The 26,317-nt window shown below is 40.9% G+C and overlaps 2 protein-coding genes and 2 long non-coding RNA genes across 4 annotated transcripts; 2 read left to right on the top strand and 2 right to left on the bottom strand.

The window, feature by feature from the left end:
• The first annotated feature begins 494 nt into the window (after positions 1-494).
• Positions 495-6,147, top strand: hspb11 (heat shock protein family B (small) member 11). The gene is made up of 4 exons (XM_022231583.2): positions 495-722; positions 1,655-1,761; positions 2,527-2,639; positions 3,607-6,147. Exons 1-4 carry the CDS (start codon positions 631-633, stop codon positions 3,718-3,720), a joined length of 426 nt encoding a protein of 141 aa, XP_022087275.2. The 5' UTR covers positions 495-630; the 3' UTR covers positions 3,721-6,147.
• On the bottom strand, positions 5,291-9,535 carry timm29 (translocase of inner mitochondrial membrane 29). Its single transcript, XM_022231582.2, has 2 exons — positions 9,377-9,535; positions 5,291-7,683 (listed from the first exon to the last, which is right to left on the bottom strand). The coding sequence occupies exons 1-2, from the start codon at positions 9,489-9,491 to the stop codon at positions 7,193-7,195; spliced, it is 606 nt and encodes a 201-aa protein (XP_022087274.2). The 5' UTR covers positions 9,492-9,535; the 3' UTR covers positions 5,291-7,192.
• Positions 9,532-19,206, top strand: LOC110977441 (uncharacterized). The gene is made up of 3 exons (XR_002597955.2): positions 9,532-9,760; positions 13,887-14,026; positions 15,572-19,206. It is a non-coding gene; the product is annotated as an uncharacterized LOC110977441 (long non-coding RNA).
• Positions 19,207-20,038: 832 nt separating this feature from the next.
• LOC110977451 (uncharacterized) lies at positions 20,039-25,212 on the bottom strand. The gene is made up of 4 exons (XR_002597956.2): positions 24,372-25,212; positions 23,074-23,274; positions 21,724-21,824; positions 20,039-21,173 (listed from the first exon to the last, which is right to left on the bottom strand). It is a non-coding gene; the product is annotated as an uncharacterized LOC110977451 (long non-coding RNA).
• Positions 25,213-26,317: the final 1,105 nt, after the last annotated feature.

Here is a 26,317-nt window from a genome sequence, read left to right as displayed (position 1 = left end):
GCGGCTAAGGAATAGTGTCAATAGTTTCTATGATACCATTGTAATATCGATGAAGAAAAAATTGACCGGGCAACAGTTGGTACTAGCCCTACAAACAGATCTGAAAATGACTTTCTTTTACTTTGAATGCTTTAGTTTGGTCAGTCACGGAGAAATGCTTTTTCCATGGGTTTGTATCGATCCAATTACAGCCTTGTTTGAAGGCAACACGGGGCCAGTGCAGAGAAATTTTAGTAGAAAGTGGCGATTTTCACCTCGATCCTTTTGTCTTTCCCTTTTACCTGTTTCCATTTTTTTATTTTTCCATTTTTTGGCTTGGGAAGAGGCCCTCGAGCCTCAGCTGTAGACTGTCTTGCTCGCTCTCGACAAATAACCATGAAATAACTATGAACTAGACTATGCCAGTCGGTTCCCTCCCCAGTGTCAGTTGCGATATGAATAAAGACTACTGGTTATAATGTCAAAGGTTACATACTGTAAGTAACCAAGTGCACAGAGGGACGCCAGCTATGCATATTGCCGTACTTACAATTACCATGTACACGTACATGTACATGTATGTTAGTGCCGAATGCATGTACAAACTAGAATCGGCGTTTTGACCATCTTGAGGGATCGAAAGTAGCCATTATGTTCGATGTTGCTTTGAGTGAAGCTGGAGCGAAAGTCGTTCTGGCGACCTCGAGCGACGAAAGCTATCCTCCAGAAAACATGTTGGATGGGTAAGTAGCCTTTATTTTCAAACATGTTAAACATAACATAATCATTATAATTATCATAAATATAACAATCATTGCGGCCTAAAGATAAAGGCCGCCCTAGTCCATGTACTGATGTAGTGTGAGCATGGAGGAATAAGAACATGCGTGTTCATATTCCTCCAACGACGATTACTGTCACCTTTCAACCTGGGGCATGGGGATTTTTTGGAATCAAAAAGCCCTGAAATGTAGGTGGCACAGTTTGTTTCCATACCATATCCTAAACTTAAAATTTAGGGGATTTGTTTATTTGCAGACCCCCTTTATAAAATAGAGGCTGGAAAAAATATTGCATCACTTCAGTAGTTGTGTACAAAGTCAATGGGGAGTGAAGAGAATTTTCTAAGTATTTCCCAACATCACCTTTAAATGTTTCTCAGTCCAGAATTTGTGTCTTCCCAGCATTTCTGCAATGATTGACTTTTATTGAGATGATATATGATGAGAAAAATAGAGTCGGGATGCAACTTTTTTTCTTATAGGCCTAATAAACAGAAACTAACTTCCAAATTTTTGGACTCACCTAAGTAGGGAAATTGTGGGGTAAAACGATGACAAGGGCACAAAACATACACTGAAAATAAATCATGGTGAAAGTGTCCATCACTACTTGGTCGCTGAAGTCTTTGACTTTCACTGCACTTTTTTTTTTCCGCTGTTTATCTTTTTAGCTATTTAGCAAAGGAGTGTACACAACACAGACATGAATTCCAGCGGGTGTAATGTTAGGATTTTTTTTACCCTGAATGACCTTGTGTTGTTAAAATGTTGGATTGGCTCGTAGAGATTGTTTACACCTCTCACTTTGTGCTTGATCATCCTGTTTGTGTGATGTTCAAGCAAAAACAAATTAACAATAGATATCAACAATAGATTTGGCACTCTTTTCACAGCAAAGCCGAGACCTTTTGGATCAGTACGGGGATGTTCCCGCAAGAATTCATCATCAGCTTTGCCGGAATGATGGACATCTCCAAGATCAAGCTTTCATGTTACCATGGTAATATGTAGTCACTTCGTGTTAGACTTGAGCCGAGTAATAAGTTTATGAAATTGAAATCTTCAAGGGTGTAGGCGATTCATTTTGCTCATACTGTCTGTTCTTCTTCAGTGCATGAAGACAATTGGACATATTATCTTTGTGGGGTTAAAGTTTATTTAAAGGCACATTTTCTTAACATTGTCTACGCCTTCCCAGACAAAAGAGGGTGCTGTTGTTATGATGTCAGTCAGGGAAAACACTGCCCAGTGTTTAGGGTTTTTCTTTACCCTGTGACATTTGTGAGAGTTACTTGTTGGCTTATTGTCATGTATGTTACAATGAATCGCAAAACAAATGTAAATTAAAACAGCAAAAGATGAAAATTCCTTAAGTTTTTGTGCCCAAAACCATTGCATCAATGAAGCTTTCTCCCTGGCATGACAACAGAGTTTTACAGTTGAATATAGACATTTTTATTTGCATGAAAAAAAAGTGCACTAAAATTGAATTGAGGTTTATTGAAACACAGATGTACATTTTCAAGGAATGTAAACTACAGGTAAGACATCTTACATTGGGTAGACACTTAAGTTTCTTTAAGTTTACACACTCACTCTTAACAGGTACTGAACATTATCTCGTAATTTGTAACTTTTATAGTGATTGGTTTGAGCTCTCAGGTTGCTTCAGTCATGAATATTTCTTGTTCGAATATTGCCTGCTAGTGTGAGATTTAAATCATTTAGAAGCCCTTCCTTTTCTTATCGTCTCCTGGTGACACAGTCAAAGGTCTGAGCATACAGCGGAGTGTCCAGAAGGAGCCCTCTGACTTTGAAGTGATTGAAGAGAAGGAACTGACGCCGTCGGATGCATCGTTGCAGATGGAGGAATTCAAGGTGTGTTCCAGTCGCCAGACTGTTATCAAGTCTTATTCTAGATGTCCAAAAATGTCCCTAAAATATGAGAGTATTGTAAGAATATGGACGATTCACAATGCAGTGCGCCACCAAGAGATTGCCAAGGAAAGGCCACTTTTCACAGTGCATTGTGGGAAATGGTTGACATTCTATCCACTGGATGCTTGAATTATTTTTGATATTTGTTCATCAGGGAAGAAGATATTGGTTTTTCAAGTAGCAATCACTTTTGATCCTTTCTTCCTTCTATTGCACGGAGTAGTGTCCAATCTGTCAAGAATTTCCCTGAGCCGTCTACTGACATACGTTCAAATGCAACTTCTGGCAAGGCGGCCACGCTTTTGTCAACCCTAAAATTGAAAAATGGCCTCTCTCTGACCAACGTCTTGGTGGCGCACTGTGTTGTGAATCATCCCTATGGAAGAGTGCTGCGTACATTTTAACTGGTAGTAATTTGAATGCTTGAGCACAATGCCTGGCGTGAATGTCCAAAAATAAGTTTCTACAAAGGGACTCGGACTCAAATCTTAGTTAAATGAAGTTTGGTACTTTGGCACGATGTCCAGTGTAGAGACTCCCACCCATGTGAAAAAGCTCATCCCACATCATCGTTAATTTGGCATTAGAATTCACCCTACTCCACATAATACTTGCTGAAGTTGTATAGACTCAAGTGCAAACGGCAAGAACAGTTCATTACAGCATGACGTTAGCAAACAGAAAATGCATCTGCTGGAACGATTTACTCGTTAAAGACTAGCTTGTGAATTTGTCGGAGATAAACACAGGCCGAATTATACCAATTTGCCACCAAAAGTTTTGAGATTTAGAATTTGCATTTACCTTCACAGGCACACAGAGTCTCAACTGGCCTTCACCAGACAGAGGTTGACTTCACTCTATTTTGTAAAATGTCACATATTCTGATTGATTCCTTTCTGTGCAGTTTGACTCCACGGGCGCCCGTCACATGAAATTCATCATCAAATCAGGCTTTGACCATTTTGTGTCCGTTCACAAGTTGACCATCGACGGAACAGCAGTCAGAGAGCAAGAATAGCGGTGACTTAATCCAGCGTGGAACAACTAACGCTCTTTTGTGCCATCTCCCTATGAACTGTCCCATCCTCACATCAGGGTTTTCTGTTTTAAAAATAAGTGGATATGTTCTACACTATCCAAGCAGTCACACCCAAGTTTATATTTAAGGCCCTGTGTGGAGACTCGTTCTGTTCCCGAGCAGTCAAAAAAACTTACAGAAAAAAAAAACGAAAGTTGTTCTTGCAATGTAGAGGAGCTTCCAGTCTAGAATTTGTACCTTGACTGCTTTTCTTCACTTTTTTGGTAGATGACCCAACCTCCTGAAATACCTTAAAACTGTTTTTTAAAGAGCTGGAGAAACGTTCATGAACCCAGCTTGGTCCACACAAGGTTTTATACAAACCAGCATGTGTGGACCTGTTTTGTTCTCGGATCCACCCAAACATGACAGGGTAAGTGGAACTAGCTAATGTTTAATTCAGGAAGAGCAAGTCATGTACTCCCTGAGAGATACGCACTAACCTGCCACAATAACCCCAGTTTCTGAACCATGATGCCAAGCAGGTTATTGCCTATGTCCCATGTACTTAAGTACCAGGGCACAGACGGAAGTATTCTTCATATCCTGAAGAATGTTAACAGATTTTTGTTCCCAATTCAATGTTGATGTAAAAACCTTAAAGTTGTAAATATTGAAAGGAGACGCTGTACGAGTATAGTGTCGTATGTTACCATGGGATAAGAGTAGTAACGTATATTTATGTTGTACAAAATAATCTCATTTCTCTAAGGATTGTATGGTACATTCACAGTGTGTCAACTTCCTGGTACAGCCGATGATGAAGTGTACCTGTTTTTTTCTGCGAATGTAATATTTGCTGTGAAATATGTGAATGTAGGCTTGTTTGAATGTAGTATTTGTATGGCAACCAAGTCGATCCTACACAGTTGTCAGCAATAGTAGATGGAAATTTGTCACTTTTAAAATGCAAGTGTCACTTGCATAAATAAATAACTCTCTAACAATTCTGATTTTACACTTTCCAATTCCAACAAACAGTTTAGCTTCCAAATTGGCATTCCACTGTCAATGTATCAGTCATCACTGTGCCAACTGCAGCTCGATATCTTACTGCTGGGATTTGCCACACTTTGTCAGTGCCATGAAATCACGACAGTGTGTACTTAAAATGTATTTCTTTCGGTATCACAGGAAACAGTTCTGTAAATACAGCAGTATAAAATTGGGCCCTTTCTGTGAAAATAAATCACCAGTCGCCAGCATTGCTGAGTAATTGAGTATCTTCCAAATACTCTTGCATCGAGGAAATCAAAAGGAGCGGTCAACACATTTTTGGCCCACTCAACGTGCATTATCATTACGATGCCAAAATGAGCGATACATGTATTTAAAAAACAATGAGCCAAGCTTGCTCTTTCCTATGTGAACCAACGGAGTGGGTCACAACACCGTACAAGCTCACACATGCATGTCATATGGGTCTACTTTCCAATGCATACCTGTTTCTGCGTTTCCCATAAAAGGCAATTAAATTTTATTACTCAATATGAATAAGACAATAGAAAAATTAAATTTTGATTGCTGTGCTTTTATATCAGGACTTGTCAAGCGTCTCATGGAGATAGCAAATATCAGTCTGGAAAAGAACACATTGACATGAGATGGAGTGGAATTCTGTATGCAGCATGCAAGTAAAACAAATGCTACATGCATACCAACTCTGACTGTCATGACAAATCTGAGAGGATTCTGCATAATTTCAATGGTCCCTCGGGGGTTAGGATTAACATAATGCATGACAAATAGTCGCATGGAATATAAATACAGATTAGTACAGAACTTTGTACTAAATTGCAATTTTGCCGTACTGTTCAAAGGCACAGACTTGTGTGCCTATCAAGCTTCACTTTGTACGAGAGTTGCCACTCTACTCATGAACTAAAGTCCAAGATACTGAAATTCAGTCAACTCATTCACAAATTGAAATAGCAATTCACTGCCAAAGTTAAAACAGGTTGTGACTTGTAAGAGATGTATTACAATTTTTATCTTATTTCTTATTTATGTACAACTGCATGAAGATCTACTTTCTCTCCATCATCCATGCACTAGACTTTTAGTTGAATTTTGTTTCCTTAGATTGGCTGCAAAAGATGTAAAAAGCATTCTCAAGTGGGCACTTGGATATCTCACAGCTCAAGTACAATTAAGATTTATGTACCATGACACAAGACCTTCCTTTTCTGCTGTCAATATACATGTACAAGTCTGTGGTCCATTGATTTTCTATGACATGGGCGCCATATGCCCTTGGGATGTCCAAAAACTATACGTGAACTTCTTGGAAGAAAAGTCTTTCCCAAAGGGGAGATAAACTCATATGTTAACCAAGCAAGATTGAAGATAAATGTGAAAAAGACTGCATGTTATCTATGGACCTTGCTCTTTTGGTGTAATGTCTCCCAAGTCGGCAGGATACTAGATAGCTGGGCTCAATCAAACCTAGCAGCTTGGTAGAAACGCTTTCTGCTGTTAGCTAATTTGCTCATAAGATGATGAATGAGCTTGGCGCTCCTTGGACTGTGTGGCCGCTCACCCCTGTAGTGCTGTCCATCTCTGGGCACACACTAAAGTTTCTTGAATGCTGTCGGTGCAACAGTTAATTTGACACTCAGGTCAGTTCAGCAACTGATCTGAGGATGAGTCAAGGGCAGACTGAAATATCTAGTGCTATAGGCTCATGACATGGAGAGTTTTACTGTTTGAGCCCCCGAGCTGGACCAAGAGAGGGCATGATCATCCTAGTAATGCAGGCTCCTTTGGTAGGGACTGCACTTAGCTGGTTCACAAACAACTAAGAAGTGCACGCATAACAGTTGAATCGCTACCAACAAAATGAACACTCCTGACCAACACTGGCTCTTATCAACCGATGAGGGGGTGCTTCTTGCTCTCGGTGGATAGAGCTGGATAGCATGCCGTGAAGAAATTGCATGCTTGAAGTACATGCAGACTTGACCAACAGAACCGCCCACACAACCTTTGAACTTGTTTTCCCAACTCCCTGCACAGTGACCATTTTATAATGCAGCGCGAGCGCGCTCCATTCTGTGTCAGTTTTGGCAAACAAACACAGAGAACAGAGCGCTCGCACTACTCCATAAAATAGTCGTCATGCAGCGAGCCCGAAAAACATGTTGAAAGGGCACGCGCGAAACATGCATAGGGTCAGAATGGTCAGGGCTCGTGTTGTTTTACATGTACGCATCATCTAGGACCTTTTACACAATCGTTCAAAAGCTCAACAGATTGGACTCTCTCCATGTCATAAGCCCAAGGCACTGGATCTCCATCTATGGTTGTGGCTGAAGCCACTTCCAATAGAATTGTGTGTAACTTCAAGCCACAGCCAAGTGATTCAGAGATGGTCATATTCACTGTTGAAGTTCATACGTGTCGAATGTGCCAGCTAACTGTCTGTCGTGGCAAACTCTTCGTCGTTCACATCATAGTCTACCATGGCCTTCTCCAGGTAATACCACCTGTTCATGAGGCCAACGTCCAGGACGCGTTGGTTAAAGTCCCGCCAGCTGGGCCGCAGGTACTCGCACTGCGAGTCGTACCGCCCCAGCGCTTTACTGTAATCGTCCCGCCACATGACACAGCACACCACCAGGTTCAAACGCCGGATCCGTCCCTGGTTGCGCAGTTCCATCAGCCCCTGCAGGTGCCGGTCCGAGGCCCGGTTGCGGATGGGGTCGCTGAGGAGAAGCACATCATTGCAGGCGTCCAAAAGAGACCTGTCGTAGGACTGCTCGTCTGGGTTGTTCCATGCGGCTATGGCTGCAGAGCCAAGGATGGCTATGTAGATGGTGGCCTTGATTGGACGCTCTCTGGCATCAGTGAATATGTCTAATGTGGCGCCCTTGTAGTCCCGGAGAATGTTTGCAATATAGGTACCTGGGAACAAAAATAAGCAAAACATTGGCCGGGTCCTGGAAGGTCAACAGCGTGAACAGAAATGAACTTAATAGTAGTTTTGCATACAACAAAGACCATTTAAATTTAATGTTTGGTTTATGTACATCTTTCAGACTGAAATACAGTTGATGGGGTGGGGAAATCTTCACATTGGAAATGAATATGGGGAACCAAAATCCTTCCGACACATGATTCTCAATAGCGAAAGGCCATTCTTTTATATCATAGTCTTCCCATTGGAACACCTCAATATTTTGGTTTCATTGAAGTCTTTAATTTTGTTCAATTTATCACAATTTACCACACCTTATCAGTCTGTGAAAAGTAAGGTAAGTCCAAAATAGTTGTTTGTAGTCCCAATAATTCTTTTCACAATGCCAAGGCATTGAAGTAAGGACAAAGAAATAAGAAGTCTCTTTGTGGACAATGGTGGAGACCATAGTTAACAGCATTGTGAAGCTGCTAGATTGATCCTGATGAAACGAATATGTATGGGAGGATCTGCCATTCCGATGTCTGTTGTCAATGCTTCTACAAAACCACGTCGAACAGCCACTGGAAATAATTCTCAACTTGATTTGCCGAATGGCAGAACTGAAGTGCACAGAAATTCCTCTGTGCCCAGAACATGAAGAGATAGGAACAGGCTTCCTGATACAATAATCTCAACAATGTCAATCAGCTCTTTTCGGGATCAGGTTCTTGAATTGATCAGATCCAGGGATTGGGACTTAAATTAACTTTGTGCCACTCTGTCTTCTCCCGTGGCTATGAATGAATTCAGCGAATCTGTTGACACATACTGAAAATTAATGGAAAATTCTTACCAATTTTGGCCATAGAGGGCATACAGCATTTCTGCAATGACTGACCTTTATTGAGATGATAATACTTGTATACATATGCATGTTGAAAAAATCTTCTTTCCATAGGCCTTATTGCTAATACCGCATGGCTGATTTTGCACATCTTTGGAAAGGCATTGTGGGAAGGAAAATGGGGCAAACATTGCCCCTTTTTCCCTTATACTATTGTCGTTGTTACGCCTCAACTATAGCATCTGTCCCAACTTTAGTAGGTCCCAACTGTAGTGCTGCAGTTGGGCTGGCCCAACTATTGTTGACCAATTTCACATGTTGGACACATGCACACTGAACCTGTGTTGCAGTTGGGCTGGCCCAACTACAGCCTTCTAGAGTTGGAACGGTCCTAACTAGAGTTGGGACGGTCTTAACTATAGTTGAGACAAATGTTACAGCTGGCATGGCTGAGGCATAACATAATAATTGCACAAAATTACTCTTGCAGATTAGAGATAAGGCTTATCGATAAGTTAAATAGCTTAGATAGATACTTCGCCAGTCTGCCAGTTGGGCCCAACATGAATAATTTTGCATTACAAAACCAAGCTGTCTCGCAAGCTGAACAAAACTGTGAGGTTCGTGGGACAGCGGTGGACGATAAACCACACAGGCCTAGTTCTAGGGGTAGAAAGTTATAGGCCAAAGCCTATGCCTGTTTTTACGGTCAGTTGGGCGGCAGGTGATCATGCAGGAATGGCGCGGGTCAGGCCTTCTGTTTAACTTTAAAAAAATCAGCTACCGCCTCACTTGCCGTCCAACATGCTGTGAATATTAAATCTAAAGAAAACTAATGACGGAGAATAACCTACCTGCTTTACCAAACCATCCTTCTTTTAACCGTTGAGGGAGAGTGACTTTAGACCGAAACATTCCGTTCATGAGCATGCGGCCTCTGAACTTTTGCAGCGCTATGGAGGCAGCCATGATTTAATTTTGCCTGTTAGGCATCCGTGCATGACGTCACTACGCAAAACTCACTCGCGCGCGCTGCATCAAAAACCAACCGGGTCGACAAGATTGCAAACAATAACACGATAGTACAGTACGAGGGTACGGTGTGGCACGCAAACGTGCTCGTGTGTAGGATATACTGAGCGCAGGGTGGTCGCTTTAATCCGTTTATTTTCGAAACTTAGTGCATCCTCATGACAAGAAGTAAGAAATTAGTCTCTGAGGAATCGCTGGCACATGTAGTAAGTACAATGCATTTTGCTTTTACAGGAATAAAATTCATAGGCCTAGTCTACCCCCAGAACTGTGGGGTCCAACGTCCGCTCGTCTCCCACGAAGAGGAGCGAAAGTCGGACCCCTCAGTTCTGGGGGTATGCCTAGCCCAGGTTGGACGTTGTCTTCATTAACGTAACCATGGAGGACATGGTCCTTGTTGAGACTGTATTACGCCCCAACTATAGCATCTGTCCCAACTACAGTTAGGACAGTCCCAACTGTAGTGCAGCAGTTGGGCTGGCCCAACTGTTGTCATGATTGTTGACCAATTTTTATAGAAATTTTCTCAACCTTATCCAAGTTTATGCATTTTACACTTGACACAGTTCATCTAAAATAGTATGGCACTTCAACCATGACATGACCTTGTGAACAATGAATGTCACGGTGACTTTGACACATGCTGGACATATCCCCACATGCACACTAGACCTCTGTGCTGTAGTTTGGCGGGCCCAACTATAGCACTCTAGTTGGGACAGTCCCAACTGTAGTTGGGACAGATGTTGTAGTTGGGGTGTAACTAGACCACAGAGAAAGGAAAAGAGTAGGCATGGTACTTGGAAGGACTAGGAAATAAGATCAACACTAGGCATGGCGTACATGTACACGACCCATTACTGTGAAAATGACACGAGTAACTTTAGTTTAGTAGGCCTAGTATGCCCACTTAGATTTTGCACACATCTTGCAAATTGTTTATCCCTCCCAAGCAAGTCATTGGGTGTGATGATGTGTCCACATGCAGCTGTAATAGTAAGCCATCCCATGATATAAGCCCAATAACAACAACCCCATCTTCACTTCGGCATGCTGTGCATATTTGAATTTTGGAAATGATATTTGACGCGATTACATCAGGAAGATGTAGATCAGAGTTAATAATAGTCTGAGCCACTTAGACCGACCATGTAGACTCTACAAATTGCCTTTGTAGAGATTCAGATATAGTCCGGCGAAACATGGTAATGTAAACACACAGTCTACTCATCAGTGTGAAGTCGCCAACTTGGTCTGGAAATGTGGAATCAACACACTCCGAGCCAACTCCGTCTCAGGTCAACTCGGTCCCAAGTCAACCTTCTCTTCATAACTGGAAGGCAGGCACATGGCTGCAGCATGAATAAAAATCTTCCAAGCTAGTTTCAGCACACCTTAGCATACCTGTATTAAAGTACGCGTATTTCCAGAATTCTAACATTGCATGTTCACTTTATTTACAAACATGCAAACAAACTATATGTTAGCCTACATGTATTAAGCCCAACGCAAAAGTCAATGAAAAACTTGGTTCCTGATATACTAGTAACTTCTGTGTTAAGGTTTTGTCACTTGCTGTGGAGATAGATGAGTGGATTTTCAAAGACTCTGACTTGAATTTAGACTTAGATCTTCTGGACTCGGACTCAGCAATGAGAACTTGGCAATGAGACTTGTTACTTTATTTTACCATGCATGACTGGTGGTCTATGTGTTTATATGTCCGTGGTGCCGTGGCATGCGCAAAATAGGAAAACAGGTGGCATTGTTTAACCTGTCACAGCTAGCAAAGCACTTGGCCTGATGGTATCACTCCAGTCACACAGCTCATTAGAGGCCACTCATGCGAGAATAACAAGATTCCACCCCCTCCTGGATATATGGACAAACTGACCTTGCTAAATGTGCACTGAGCGTGTGATGCATGCAGATTGTTCAGTACAATGTGATTGTTGGGAAGAAAACGGGAGATACATGAGTAACCCTCCAAGTTTTCAAAATAAGATTGGTCTTAAAGTCTAAAAACCTGCATTAATTGCAAAGTTTTCAAGAGCTATACATGTACATATAGGTACCTTAAGGTTGAATTTGCATCACCGATGATGATACCTCAAAGGCTGGTTTAAAAAAAACTAGATAGCATTGCAACCCCATGTAAACAAACATGGCCGCAAGTCACACAGATTAGTGACTTTAGAATATCCTGTGGGCATAGTACCCACAGTTCTTGGGGTAAACCTCCTAAACATGGCGAATATCTTTTCTCCATCAATCATGTTCTTATTCTCAGCCTGGGCCTGTTACCTAGCCCAGACCATGGAGGTAGAATCCCAGACTAGACGGCACTTTCGGTCTCTCCAATTAGGGTTATATACATGTACTTGTATGAGACATGGGTGGGACCATGAGATGGCACAATTTTCCTAGCAACGGAGGCTCCTTTGGTGGGAACTGAACCACAGGAGACTATGTAGTACATCATCATGATTGCGTCACTATCAGTAAATGAACTCTCCCCACCAACATGCATGACATGGCTCTTTTCAACCAATGAGGGGGTGCTTCTGCTCAATCAATTCCATGATGTATGGTGATGTACACTTATCTGGGCTTTTCTTCCGAACTGTACAACTGAACATCTCTTCATTGTCTTCTTCACTCATTCTCATCCTGTAATTGGCGCTAAATGCGCTGTTGGATGATCAGATAAATAAATAAAATAAATAATTGTTGATGTAACATGGATGCGGCTTGACACCCTTTGCACAAATGGACCATGGAGGAAGAAACCTTAGGACACTGGTCAAAGTATTTTCTAAGTGAATACCAGCAACATTTTCACTTCTAATTTTTTGACCTTTTAGGACACTTTTTTATTGCTTTGAGATGGCTGCTAGTACCTACATGTATACTAATAATGTTAGGCCACTGTAGGGAAATTTTAGTGGCATCAGTAAGGGATTTCTTTCTGTACATGTACGTGTAGGCCTACATCTTGACTAACATCGAGGATATCAAGTAATCGTGCCATTGCATCTTGACTGTGAGTGTTCCCTCACGTGATGTACTTGAAAAAATCCGCCAAAAAGTCCACCTAAACATTTGAGAAGTTCTGTAAACATGATAATTTCTATTATTACCTCAATTTATATACACTTAAACAAAGTTTGTTAGAAAATTATTTATAATTTTTGGGTAGGTTTAGTAGTGTCCATTTTGCACGGAAGGAAACAAATTGGAAAATTGAGCCAAAATAAAAATTTCATTGGAAAGTTGTAGCCGGTGAGTAAAATCAGGAATTTTAAATTAGATTAGTGGGAGTTGGATGAAATTTCACTTACTTTGAAATTTGAGGTAAAAACGTTGCAAGGCTCTGGAGGCAAAATATCAAACTGTGTCAAAGTTAGGGGGGTGCAGTTACGAGGGGCGCAGTTAGGGGGCGCGCATTTAGGGGGTGGGGGCGCACAGTTAGGGGAGCTCAGTTAGGGGGCGCGCAGTTTAAGGGAGCTTCAATAATAAATGAAGGATGTTGCTGTGACAACAGTAAAAGCTGAAAGGATTCATTGTCTTTGTTTTTTATTAAAGTCTTGGAAAACTCACAGAAAATTGGTCTGAGGGAAAGTCATGGAAATCAAGATTGTACAAGGGTGATTTTGATGGTGGTTATGTATAGTGGCTATGGCAGTCTTCCCATTTATTATACCAAACAAATTTTCTGTGCAGAGAGGCATTAAATACCATGGAAATTGTCATATTTTAGTTCTGGAAAGTGCAGGAACGTCACTGAAATCAATTTTCAGATTTCGTGGGAACCTTGCTTGTAACAATCAGGGCCCAATGTCTCGGCACTGCTTAGCACACAATTTCATGCTTAAAGAGGCTCTGTGTATTTCATGCATACCTGTTGGCAGTAAGTACATGTACAGCCAAATGCATTCTAACCTTGGAGGAAAGATTTGCTTAAACTTAGTGATGTAATAACAGAAATCTCTATCTGCACGCAAACATTAGCACAACCACCCCGAGCACTACCATGAAAAAGTGCTCAAGGTTAGCCCCTTTTTCTGCTAAAGTTAGCACGATTTTTCTTCTGACTGTGTTAAGAAGCCCCATGAAATTGGGCCCTGACCCCACCCAGCCTGTTACACCTTGCACTCCCCAGCACTGTATGGTTTTATGGATTTAACAGCAACCTACAATAAGAGTCTATGTGGTGATGGGTTGAAATGTGGATGTTTTGCTAATTTAGGGAAACAATTATTATTACAGTGTGCCTGAAAAACCTTAGGTGACCTTTTCTTGTAGTTATTTGTCATTTTTCCCTGTGTTTAGATTTGGGAAGGCCTCATTGCCAGGTGAATGTACTGCCGTTGCTGCCTACATGAACGTTGAGGCTGGCTAGCGTCATGGTGCGAGTGGACTGACAGATGAATCTCTAAAGTGAAGAGGCTTTTACGTCATAAGTAGCACAGGTAAGAGTCCTGTGTTTCATATCATTGCTGGCTTTCTGCAAAGATTAATCCAGGACGGGGAAGGGGCCAATTTGGGTCATGTCCAAAAAAGGAGCAAAATTGTTTTCATTTGAAAAAATGAAAGGATCTTTTTAGTCTATTTAATTTCCCTTCTTTTGAAAAGTGGAAATGTAGCCTAACCCCTCAAACAACTTTAAAAATAAAAAACAACTTGGTCCCCAGAATCAGGTTGTTTGCATTGTGTCAACCAATCAAGACGATAGGGATGAGGTTAAACCCTTGTAACCAGGGCAAGCTAGTTGAGTGCACCCACTATATTGGAATTGTTTACATTTTCCTGGCCTAAAGTTCCTTTTGCTTCATGGTTCGTTGCTGTTTCATGACAAATTACCGTTGATCAATGGTCCACATTTCCTGAGACATGTTCAAGGAGCAATTTGGGTTGAAATGAAGCATCTAATCATATACGTAAAATACCTTTATACCGACAACAGCAAAGGCATAATTTAATGAAAGTCTCCTTGAGCAAATGGCTGCCTTGTCCCCTGGGGTTTCATGATTTGCTGTGCAGCATTTCTCTACATCAAAGAAGATGGATCAGGGGCAACTGTGGCAATTGTCCATCAAACATTATTTGGCCCAGTTGGTCTTTTTATTAAAGTTCGAACCCAGCACAGTTCAATTTTTCTTCCTCATAATATTGCCCATTGTTTCAAGCCGTTAGTAGAAGCGTAGGTGCACATTATATGAAATTCAGATAAATTCCTGACATCCCTGTTGTTTAGTGAGCAAATTTAACATATTTTCTCAAGTTTTCTCTGATAGAGCACTGAGAACTGTGTTTCTAAAACATTTCAAAAATGAAGTGTAAAAATTGAAATCACATACATCATGGGATTAGTTCAGGCTTTTTGAAGGTGAGAAATGAATATGGACAAAAATTTAAGTGTTCAGAGCTCTTATTTAAAGAAGGATCTACCTTTATAATTTTGACAAATATTGAACAAAACACAAAAGGGACCATGTTATAAACGCTTAACAGTATTTTCAGTCACCATTCAACATTTCTGATTTATATCCAACTCAACAGACTTCTGCACACTGTTGAAATATTTCTGCCTACGCTTTTGGGATCAGTTGTTGATTTCTGTAGGACCTGCTGGTCCATAGATATTTTAGGTTTGTGGTCTTCCCTGATTGGCATTACAGTATTACTGTAAAACAGCGCCCTCACTTGTTAAGAAAAGGGAAAGACAATTTTAAGTGTTTCAAAATGTCATTTGTTGATTCATTAAACTCTAATGGGGTGTCTGGAAAATATTTTAACAAAGAGTACAAATCACAAATGCTTTCAGAAGTAATGGGTCAGCAGTGTCAAAGGGATCCTTTTGTCATAGTTTATTTTCGGACATGAAAATGGATGAAAAGCAATAGACACAGTTTTTTATAAAATAAAAGGTGTCATTTAAAATTAATAATTTTTTAAAAGAAAGGTCTCAATTTTTGCTCCAACTTAGTTCCTTTTGTGGTTAATTTCTTCCCCAGACCTCCTCATATGAAAGCTGTGGGTATGCCCCAGGAGAAGAGCGCCCTCGCCTCCTTCAAAGTGTAGAGAAGGAAGATGGAGGCCAAGATCCTATGGGACTTCACAGAGATGATTCATGAGAATGTCAAGAAGAGGAAGTAACTCAGATAGATGCCAGTTCTCACCTCCATCACTGAGGAGGAACAGTTTCCAAGATTGCATGAGAGATCCTCATCAGAATCTAAGGCATTGATTCACAAAAAGGCAAGAAAAGGACTCGATCTTCGCAGAGATGCAGTTCCTTGCTTCCACCATTGGTCGAGTTCAGGCGGCCTGTTCTTTGCATGGGTTACTTGTTCTCGCGCTCGAACGTAGGGAACACGACTCAAGAACACTGTTCTCGGAACAGGATCACACACCACCTCTTTGTCAGGGTTTTACAGGAACACATGGAAAAACTCATGAGATTTTGATTTTTGAACAGCTGCAAAAAGTAGAGAGATGGCTTACAAAGCCAGAGACAACTGGAAGTTTTGCAAAATTAATATCGAGCATTTTCCATAACACAGAAAGGAATGTTCCTGCTTAAATAGAAAAGAATAATACAAACATTAACACTTGAATAACGTACATATAACGCCACATCGCATGTTGCTTGTCATTAACTATCAGCGACAACCGCTTGTAAGTTTCCGGCATCGAGCGGCCGACCCTAGAACAACAAATAGTGAACAGACGAGAACAAGCCGCCTGAACTCAGCCTTAGTGATGGAGCAAGTCTATCTACATTTGTACACTATTCAAAGGATCAAAAGATCATACGTAGTGATTAATAATTGAAACAAACGGTATTCACATCGCAAAATTTGAGCGTCATTTGGCTATTTTCTTGCATCAAAACAAGAAACTTCCTCAACGGAGGACTGAAGTCTCGTGACACTTAAAAGAAAAATTTTGTCAGCACCTTGTCCAGGTCCTTTACGGCCCTGATAATGATGTATAAAAATTGACTTTTAACCAAGTAATGTGGGGGCGCTGTTTATGAGTTAGAATAATATTGGGATATGTGAGGGCACTGTTCAGGAGTTAAAATGACATTGGGGTAATGTGAGGGCGCTGTTCAGGAGTTAGAATGATATTGGGGTAATCTGAGGACGCTGTTCAGGAGTTAGAATGATATTGGGGTAATGTGAGGGCGCTGTTTAGGAGGTAAAATGATATCGCGGTAATGTGAGGGCGCTGTTCAGGAGTTAGAATGATATTGTGGTAATGTGAGGGTGCTGTTTTGGAGTTACAGTGATATTGGTGTAATGTGAGGGCGCTGTTCAGGAGTTAGAATGATATTAGGGGTGCACTGAACTAATTCAAGCTCCATTGAAAATAGTGTAAAATCAACCAAGTTTGGAGCCCCATGGCAGGCAACTGAAGTCCCTGAGGCCTCTCAAACAAAAATCAATGTGTTGTTTGGTCCTTCAGATTTCATTTGATTTTCAATTTTTAGTAGGTTAACCAATGAATTTTTTAATTATCCGCCCAAAACAAACTCACCCCCCAAAAAGTGAATGTTGCCAAGCCCTCCCAGCGGCCATTTTTCAAATGACATCCCTCACCTTCCTGGGGCTCTTCTGACTAATTTTCAATCCCATTTTTGTCTGCTTTGCCCCCAGATGGGTGCCCCTGAATCTACAGAGATGATTCTGGGCCATACTGACACAAATCCACCATTTCCTGGCCCAAACAGACCCCTCTTTTCGAAACAATCTCTGGGGGTACTTTTTCTGCGCCTCGGCCTGGCGGAGAATTTTCCTTGAATTGGGACACTGCACCCTTAGGGTAATCTGAGGGCACTGTTCAGAAGTTAAAATGATATTGGGGTAATGTGAGGGCGCTGTTCAGGAGTTAGAATGATATTAGGGTAATCTGAGGGCACTGTTTAGGAGTAAGAATGATAATGGGATAATCTGAGGGCGCTGTTTAGGAGTTAGAATGATATTGGGGTAATGTGAGGGCGCTGTTTATGAGTTAGAATAATATTGGGATATGTGAGGGCGCTGTTCAAGAGTTAAAATGATATTGGGGTAATGTGAGGGCGCTGTTCAGGAGTTAGAATGATATTAAGGTAATCTGAGGGCACTGTTTAGGAGTAAGAATGATAATGGGATACTCTGAGGGCGCTGTTTAGGAGTTAGAATGATATTGGGGTAATTTGAGGGCGCTGTTTATGAGTTGGAATAATATTGGGATATGTGAGGGCGCTGTTCAAGAGTTAAAATGATATTGGGGTAATGTGAGGGCGCTGTTCAGGAGTTAGAATGATATTAGGGTAGTCTGAGGGCGCTGTTCAAGAGTTAAAATGATATTGGGGTAATGTGAGGGCGCTGTTCAGGAGTTAGAATGATATTAGGGTAGTCTGAGGGCGCTGTTCAGGAGTAAGAATAATGGGATAATGTGAGGGCGCTGTTTAGGAGTTAGAATGATATTGGGGTAATGTGAGGGCGCTGTTTAGGAGTTAGAATGACATCGCGGTAATGTGAGGGCGCTGTTTAGGAGTTAGAATGATATTGTGGTAATGTGAGGGCACTGTTTAGGAGTTAGAATGATATATCGCTCTAATGTGAGGGTGTTGTTTAGGAGTTACGATATCGTGGGAATGTGAGGGCGCTGTTTAGGAGTTACAATGATATTGCTGTAATGTGTGGGCGCTGTTTAGGAGTTAGAATGATGTATCGCTTTAATGTGAGGGCGCTGTTTAGGAGTTACAATGATATCGCGGTAATGTGGGGGAACTGTTTAGGAATTAAAATGATATTGGGATTTGAGGGCACTGTTTATGAGTAAGAATGATATCGCAGTAATGTGAGGGTGCTGTTCAGGAGTTAGAATGATATCGTGGTAATGTGAGGGCGCTGTTCAGGAGTTAGAATGATATTGCGGTAATGTGAGGGCAGTATTTATGATTCTGAATCACAGAAATGAAGCACTTTGAAAAAATTACATGTAACTGTTAAGCCCTTTTATTCAGAAAAATAATGCAATGTCTGACTTGTATCTCTTTGCAAATCTTCCCCCAAGTCACATATTTTTATGATTATCTGTAAAAACACAAAATGGTAAAAGATCCAATATTTCACTTTTTTCAAATGTCCTAAATGAGAAGTGTACATCATTTTACCACACTTACATTGCATAGTACTGGCCAGTCTCATAAATGTCATTGTAACCCCCCCAACTCTCTAAGACACTCCCAGTCTCTCACCCCCTTGCCTCAGAGTCATCCCATCCTTAATTTATCTGCAAAGAGAGTGAAAGGGGGCCATTTTGAAGTTGTGCAATCTAAGGGCCTTACTCTGTGCACGAAAGAAGTATTTGATTTAAACAGTTTTTTTTAGTCATAAAACTAGTTTTTTGAAGCCAATGTGTTCAAATTTAAGCAATTCTGTTTCCGAGATTAATGTCTAAAACAATATTTTCACCTAACACCTTTTAGTGCATTCTAAGGACCTTTTAGCACTGACATGAAGTTTGTTTCTTTTGAAAATATTACCTTGCAAAAATGCTTTGTGTGTATGTCAAACAATCACCATTTATTGCTATAACCAGTTAATTTCTATTTGCAAATGAAATAAATGCTCATTTATTTAAACTAGCAGAACAACTTGTTTGTACATGTGTATCTATTTGTTAAACTGTAGTAATTTGCCACTTAACCTTTCTCCTAATCTTGACCATTTTACACTGCCAGAGTTTAAGGTACATCTGTTTCCATCTTTAGATTTTACATTGCATTACAGCCTCATCCTACATGAAAGCACTGCCAGTCTTAAACATCTTCCAAGCTCCTTATATAAAGTTCCCTCTTGGAGCCTTTTAGTCTCAATCTTTTAAGGGCTACAATAAGCCCAATAGCAATATGGAACATTAAGAAGCTATGTCCTTCAACCCCATGGGATCCTCAGAGCTCTAATACTGATAGTCCCAAGTCCTCAGCCATCCACTTTACCCATCCTATCCGCTCTCAGACTCCCAGCCCCTAGGACTTCCACCCTTGCCCATCTCCCTTACACAGTTTGACAGAAAAATATTCTAAGTCCAAACAATGGAAGGTTTAACATTTAGAAACGAGCACATTTTTTCAAGAAAGTGCCATGGCATAGCGGTTAAGGACACTAACTGCTATGCACAAGGGCCTGGGTTCAATCCCAGGTGGGCATGCACAATTTTGTTAAAAAACTTAGTATATAAAAAAAAAAAAAAAAAACTCCGTTTCCGGGGACCTCAGGTTTTGAACCAGGGTCCCCTGGCCTGGCAGGCCAGCAAGCTAACCACCAGGCCACAGGCCTCTTGATAGATACAATTTCGGAACTTATATTTAAAGGTTAGGATTGCGCAATTTCGAAAAAGGTCAGAGGGCACATTTGCATGTATTTAACTAACAAAAACGAATTTCAATACGTTAAAAGCAGAATGCAAAAATATTCAGACCTTGCTATATTTCAGTATATTTTAGGTCAAACATTTATTTGCAAACCTTTCCATATTTACACTTCCAAATGTTCAGTTTTATATCATGTATGTGTCACTAGTTGAAAAATTCAGCTATTTTGGTTGAAACTTGAACACATAACTTGGAGAAAGATTCTGCTAGGACTTTCAATTTAGAGAATTCACAGTTTTCGGTATCTTGTTATGAACATTAAAATTTGTCAGCTTTTCTGGATGAGTGGAGGCACTACTACGGATGTAAATCAGGGAATTCAGACAGCGTTCAGCTCCTTTTTTCCTCTTTCCATTACGATTGTGCAATTAAGGCAGTGTTCAGTTCTCTTTTCCTCTTTCCATTGCCACTTTGCCATTAAGGCAGTGTTCAGTTCTTTTTTTCCCTCTTTCCATTGCCACTTTGCGATTAAGGCAGTGTTCAGTTCTTTTTTTCCCTCTTTCCATTGCCACTGTGTGATGTAGTAGGCTTCATAGAATGGTAATAGCACCCTCAATAGTTGGTCAGCATGTTATAGCAGAGCTTCTGATGCAATAAACACAGAAGAAATTTGTTCTGCCAGGATTGCTAGCAGAAACCAATCAATGTCATCAAGTTCTGTCAATTTTTTACCAATGTTAACCCTGAAGTTACTGGAATATTTTGTACCATCTCACAGCCGAGATCTTGGCCATCCCAAGCCTGAATTTTTTCATCAAAGCTACATCAAGCTAAATCAAACAAAACGTGGTCTAATGCATGCGATACTGCATGTAATGTGCGCTATGTACATGTACACTGTACATGTACATGCATCGTTCTGGCGATGACGTCATCCAGTCAGCCTGGGAGAGCAAACGGCCAAAAGGGATGGGCGGGGAAATGCAGGATTTTTAAATTCATTTTGTTGTCACAATTAATGCGGTAAATATAAACATTAAGTTTATGATCTTTTTGAGATGGTTATGTATTTATTATTATTTTGAAATGCTTCACGCGAACTAAATGTCGTCTATTTCTGTAACCCTTTAAACTTCTCTTCTAAAGGTTGTAGACTGCTGGCCCTCTTTGATTCCGCAATCTGACCGTCTTGCCTGGACCTCCATCAATGTTCCAAGAGCAGATATTATGACAATAAGGGGCTTGATCTGTGAAATTAAAATAATCATAAAATGATTTAATTAATTCTTATTACCGAAAATGGGTCACTTGGGAGACATTCCCATAGGAACGTGCACAAAATGTTTCAAACTTTACCGTCCCATAATTCAATATTCCCTAATCTGATCTTAACCAAACTTTGCATGTTTTCCTTTCAGACCCTAATCTATCATCTCTCAAAATGTGGACAGTAAGAACTTTCCTCCTTTTGGTAGTTGGAGCATTAGGGAGACATTAAAATGTCCACCATCTCTGGACTGGACTGGTTCCTTTGTGCTGTTCTTATCCATTGAGAACAGTGTATTGTTGCAAGGGGTCTCTTATGTAACTAAGGAAATGCTTGCCCCGAATCACGAGGTACAGCAACAGTGGCTTTAGTATGGAGAATTCCAATTATGTTCACGTGAATTTAAAGAACTCAGTGTACCAGATTTTATCCAAATTTAACTCGCAAAAGGCTTACTACATGTACATGTGCATGATGTTATATCCAGACTTACGTGTCTCCAGTGTCTCCATCGTCCAGTCATCTCTTACCTGATTGCCAGCTGCCAGGTGTGTATGCAGGTGTGGGGTCCAGCATCAAAGTGTGCCAATGCAATGCAGGCATATAGGGTGCATTTGATTACAAGGCAGACCTGGAAAAATAGCAAGCTATCACAATAAGAGAAACTCAGACCAAATGAATCTTCAACGGCAAAGTTGCAGTGAACTGAATCAACAGGGACTCACACATTAATTCCACATGCAATTATCAAAACCCTCAAAAAAAAAATGACCAAACTGAAAAATAAGGCATGAAACCATGAACTAAAGTTCAACCAAAAAAGAGCTGGGGAGGCTGTGAAATAAAAAATCAGCCAAAACTTGATACCACTGTCATGCTCAATGTACATGTACATCTAGGCAGGCCAGTACATACACTGTGTGTGGTTTTGAACTTCAAATGGCATTGGATTGAGCACACCTAATTTTTACAAAATGAAGCATGGGACGGCCGAGTCACAGTGCCAGCTGTGACAAGTCACACAGTCCAAAATAAGCCGGCATTTTTAGCATTCACCAGCACAGTGTGTCAAACAGAACTTATAAGAATACATGTACACTAAGACTTCAATCACTGACTCTAGCAGACAGGACTCGAGTAGAAAACCACAATCCAGTTTGGTGGAACAATACATGACATGTACATGTAAGTTGACTTGTCTCTGCTGATCTGCTTCACCGAGTATCACGGCCACACTACAAGTATGTGGCAAAATAAAATGCAAGGATGGGGAACTCAAAACTACAGTCATTTGCAAAAGTTTAAGACCGTCTGGAATTTTATTGGAATTTCTTTCACTGGGCCTGCATTACATTGTCTCATTGAATGGTGCATAACATCACTGTAGAAGTGCTATCTGTATACCCATTGGAATGAAACTTTTTGCAAAGGCAGGTCTTGTATTATATTTTGTCTGTAAGGCAGCATGGGTAAAAAAAAAAAGTAATCAGAAAAAAAGGACGGCACACTACAGTGGTCCTAAACTTTTGCAATGACCGCATTGGTATACTGCACACTTTTTACAGGCATGAAGCCTATGGGGAGCTACTCCCCTTAAAAATAGATTCATTCAAACACATGATAGAGGCTAGTTGAACGCACCTAATATGGTTGTTATGCAGTTGTTAACGTTCTCAGAGATCACCACAACTGCTGGTGTCTGGAGTTGTACATGTTCACTGCCAGTGAAGATCTTGAGCAAATCAAAGTTGCAACAAAATGATGGTATCGAGATAACAAATAATTCACCAACAGGCATGATGGTCAGGAATTGACCATTTTGGAAAATCGAACATGATAAACTGCTGGGTAAATTAATCAAAAAGGCAGTTAAGAAATACCTGTATGTGGCTGATACCGTTCACAGCCGGGGAGCTTTATCCCAATGTTTAATCCTTCCTCAACTTGTTTCTAGTTTAGGAGTAGGGCCACATATACGGAGGTACAGTCCACTTGCCTGGCACTAATGAAGTTGAGTCTCTAACGTGCCACTCTTCGACATTTCCTTGACGTTCCTCATGCATCACTGCCAAACCTCTTTGCTGAAAAAAATTTGGATTCATTCAGTTACAGTAAATACTGATATTATAACCTTTAAAATACATGCTACTGATCCCCTCTGTGAACAATTTTGGTGTCATGAAAATCTAAAAACCTGAAATTAAAAAATGACAGCATCCAGAAATTGGCACAAATTCAGCTGACTGTTCCCTATTTGTGGCACACATGAAGAAATCTCTTAAAATACCACATCCAACATAAGAAGTTCTTCAAAGTTGATAAATTCTAACATTACCCCTAAATATACACACATGTGTACTGGGGGTGGGGGGCTTGTGACCCTTGATTGCTGGCAGGCTGAAAAGGAGAGAACACAGACAAGGTGGTTGGAATAGGTAGTGAATGGTACAGCACTGAAGCATGCTGGACCACACCACCCAGATCAGTGCACCACCCCATCCAGGGTCACTCCACTTTCAAGAAGGGGGTCTATCTACAGTAAACACAGGTGTAGTGGGCCAAACCAAGTTGAAACTCCAACAGCAAAAACAAAAAGTGGTTGGGTGTATCATACAAAAGAAAGAAAACAGTAAAGAGTAAAATTTTAAGGGGACTAGTAAACAGAAAAAAAGGGGGGCACACCTCTTACACATGTACAAACTTCTTTTTCAGAAAAGTCGGCGTAACATTAGTAGTTACTTTCTTCACAGTGGGTACATTTTCAAAGTGTTCATTTTGCACTTAAAAAAAAATAATAAAATGGAAATCAGGTCAATAGACCTACATACAGTACGTGATTGATGTAATTGCAAAGGCTTTGGAACTCAGTACAGTACACAGTGAGAGTAGCAAGTGGATAAACTCATCATTTTTTGTCATGTACGATGCAGGCCTACGTAGGCCAACATGATCATGGATGTAGGTCTATTGAAAGGTAGACCCATAGACAGGGCCTGACGTATACTCATCCGTCATAAACTGGGCCCCGTCCTGATTCGTAGGGATTTTTTTTTTGGAAAAACTTTATCCGGGATATCCAGGGGCATAACTAAACATCCGCTTGATTTTATGAGCTGAAATCGCACCGGTACATGTATGGTCACTACTTATGGGGTAAACTATCCCCTAGGAAACTAACTTGGAAGATTTTTATTCATGCTGCAGCCATGTGCCTGCCTTCCAGATGGGACCAAGTTGACCTGAGACGGAGTTGACTCGGAGCGAGTTGAGTCCACATTTCCAGACCAAGTTGGCGACTTCACACTGATGAATAGACTGTGTGTTTACATTGCCATGTTTCGCCGGACCATCTCCAAATCTCTAAAAAGGCAATTTGTAGAGTCTACATGGTCGGTCTAAGTGGCTCAGACTATTATTAACTCTGATCTACATTATCCTGATGCAATTGCGTCAAATATCATTTCAACAATTCAAATATGCACAGCATGCCAAAGTGAAGATGGGGTTGTTGTTGTTGGGCTTACATCATGGGATGGCTTAGTATTACAGCTGCACGTGGGCACATCATCACACCCAATGACTTGCTTGGGAGGGATAAACAATTTGCAAGATTTGTGCAAAATCTAAGTGGGCCTACTAAACTAAAGTTACTCGTGTCATTTTCACAGGAATGGGCCATGTATGTACTGTAGGTGTTATGCCCCAACTATAGCATCAGTCCCAAATATAGTTCGGCCGGTCCCAACTAGCGTGAGTATAGTTCGGCCGGCCCAACTATAGCACAGAGATCCAGTGTGCATGTGGCCAAGTCATATTGTTCACAATGTCATGTTACAGATGAAGTGCCATTTTGTAGATGAACTGTGTCAAGTACGAGACTTGTAAACCTGGATAAGGCTGAGAAATTGGTCAACACTAGTTGGGCCAGCCCAACTGCAGCACGCAGTTGTAACTTGTTGGGCCAGACACTATAGTTGAGGCTAGGCGTAAGCGCTAAGTGAAAGCATGCCTAGTGTTGATCCTACTTTCTTACTCCGTATCACGTAGGTGTGCCAGCAATTCCTCAGAGACTAATTTCTTACGTGTTGTCTTGATGATACACAAAGTCGAGGAAATAAACGGATTAAAGCGACCACCGTCCGCTCACCATACCACACACGCGCAAGTGTGCTACCGCACCCACGTGCAGGGCCGGCCGTGTTGTTTGCAGGGCACACCGTCCGTAGTTCTGTAAATGGGTTTTCGATACAGCGCGCATGCACGTCACCTGTAGACCGGTTTGAGAATGGGAAGTACGCCCTCCGTGGGTTCTGTGGCTTGTACGCGTGTTCGTACCCCCTCAGCGTTGTAAAGGCGCAACTTCCAGCGCCTCTCGAGTTTAGTTGGCATCTGCAGAGCTTTAAAACCAAAATCTAATCAGAAACAATGTCACCACAGAAGACAACTCTCCAAAGTGTTTGAGACGCATTAAAACTCATTCCATCATTGAAATTTTTATAGGGAGGGGGAAGGGGTTGCTTTCGGTAAATTACAGTCATGAAAACTCACTGAGTTCTATTGCTCACAACATGGGATGTCACGGACCATAGAGCTAGATGGCTGGTTTATCACCATTTTGAAAAACGTTGATTCCATGGCCATACCACAGTCTGATTTTATGGAAAATTTCCCTCATCAAAATACAAGGTATAACAGAATTCTGTTTTATAACTAAAAATTACTGTGTCCTAAGCTTGTGATGGTCTGACGGTTACATCTTCCCATCGCTGGGTGCGAAGTTGATTTTTTAATATAGCCCCTTTCATTGTACGTAGTTACTTGGGGGAAAAGCTCTCGAGTTTATGATTTTTTAAAAGATTCCTTTTGCAAAAACTTTACTGCTGTATGCTGTTGATTGGTACGTTTGTAAAATTTTTTGTAAACCACTCTTTTGGGGTTTGTTTGGTTTGGTTTCTCGTTAAATTTTTTTTTTACTATACTTATGAACAAACGATATCAGATGGTTTGAGGATTATCTCAATTTTTTTTTATCATAAGATGGACTTCGGCTGTATTTTGCCTAGCCAAAACTACGTCACTATCACGTTAATCGCAGAGTCCCAGCCATCAGGTCAGTGGCGAATC

Source organism: Acanthaster planci, linkage group LG12 (assembly GCF_054643075.1).
Source record: "Acanthaster planci isolate LZ-2023a linkage group LG12, COTS_SCS, whole genome shotgun sequence".
Lineage (NCBI taxonomy): Eukaryota > Metazoa > Echinodermata > Asteroidea > Valvatida > Acanthasteridae > Acanthaster > Acanthaster planci.
The sequence above is the reverse complement of the archived record's forward strand: the minus strand, read 5'-3'. Positions and strand labels throughout refer to the sequence as shown.

Bases quoted from the DNA above. Each gene is read 5' to 3' on its own strand.
- hspb11 (XM_022231583.2), top strand. From the start codon at position 631: ATGTTCGATGTTGCTTTGAGTGAAGCTGGAGCGAAAGTCGTTCTGGCG. The intron at 1,762-2,526 runs GTAATATGTAGT...CTGGTGACACAG, and splicing joins CAAGCTTTCATGTTACCATG to TCAAAGGTCTGAGCATACAG. The intron at 2,640-3,606 runs GTGTGTTCCAGT...CTTTCTGTGCAG, and splicing joins TGCAGATGGAGGAATTCAAG to TTTGACTCCACGGGCGCCCG.
- timm29 (XM_022231582.2), bottom strand. From the start codon at position 9,491: ATGGCTGCCTCCATAGCGCTGCAAAAGTTCAGAGGCCGCATGCTCATG. The intron at 7,684-9,376 runs GTAGGTTATTCT...TTTTGTTCCCAG, and splicing joins AGGATGGTTTGGTAAAGCAG to GTACCTATATTGCAAACATT.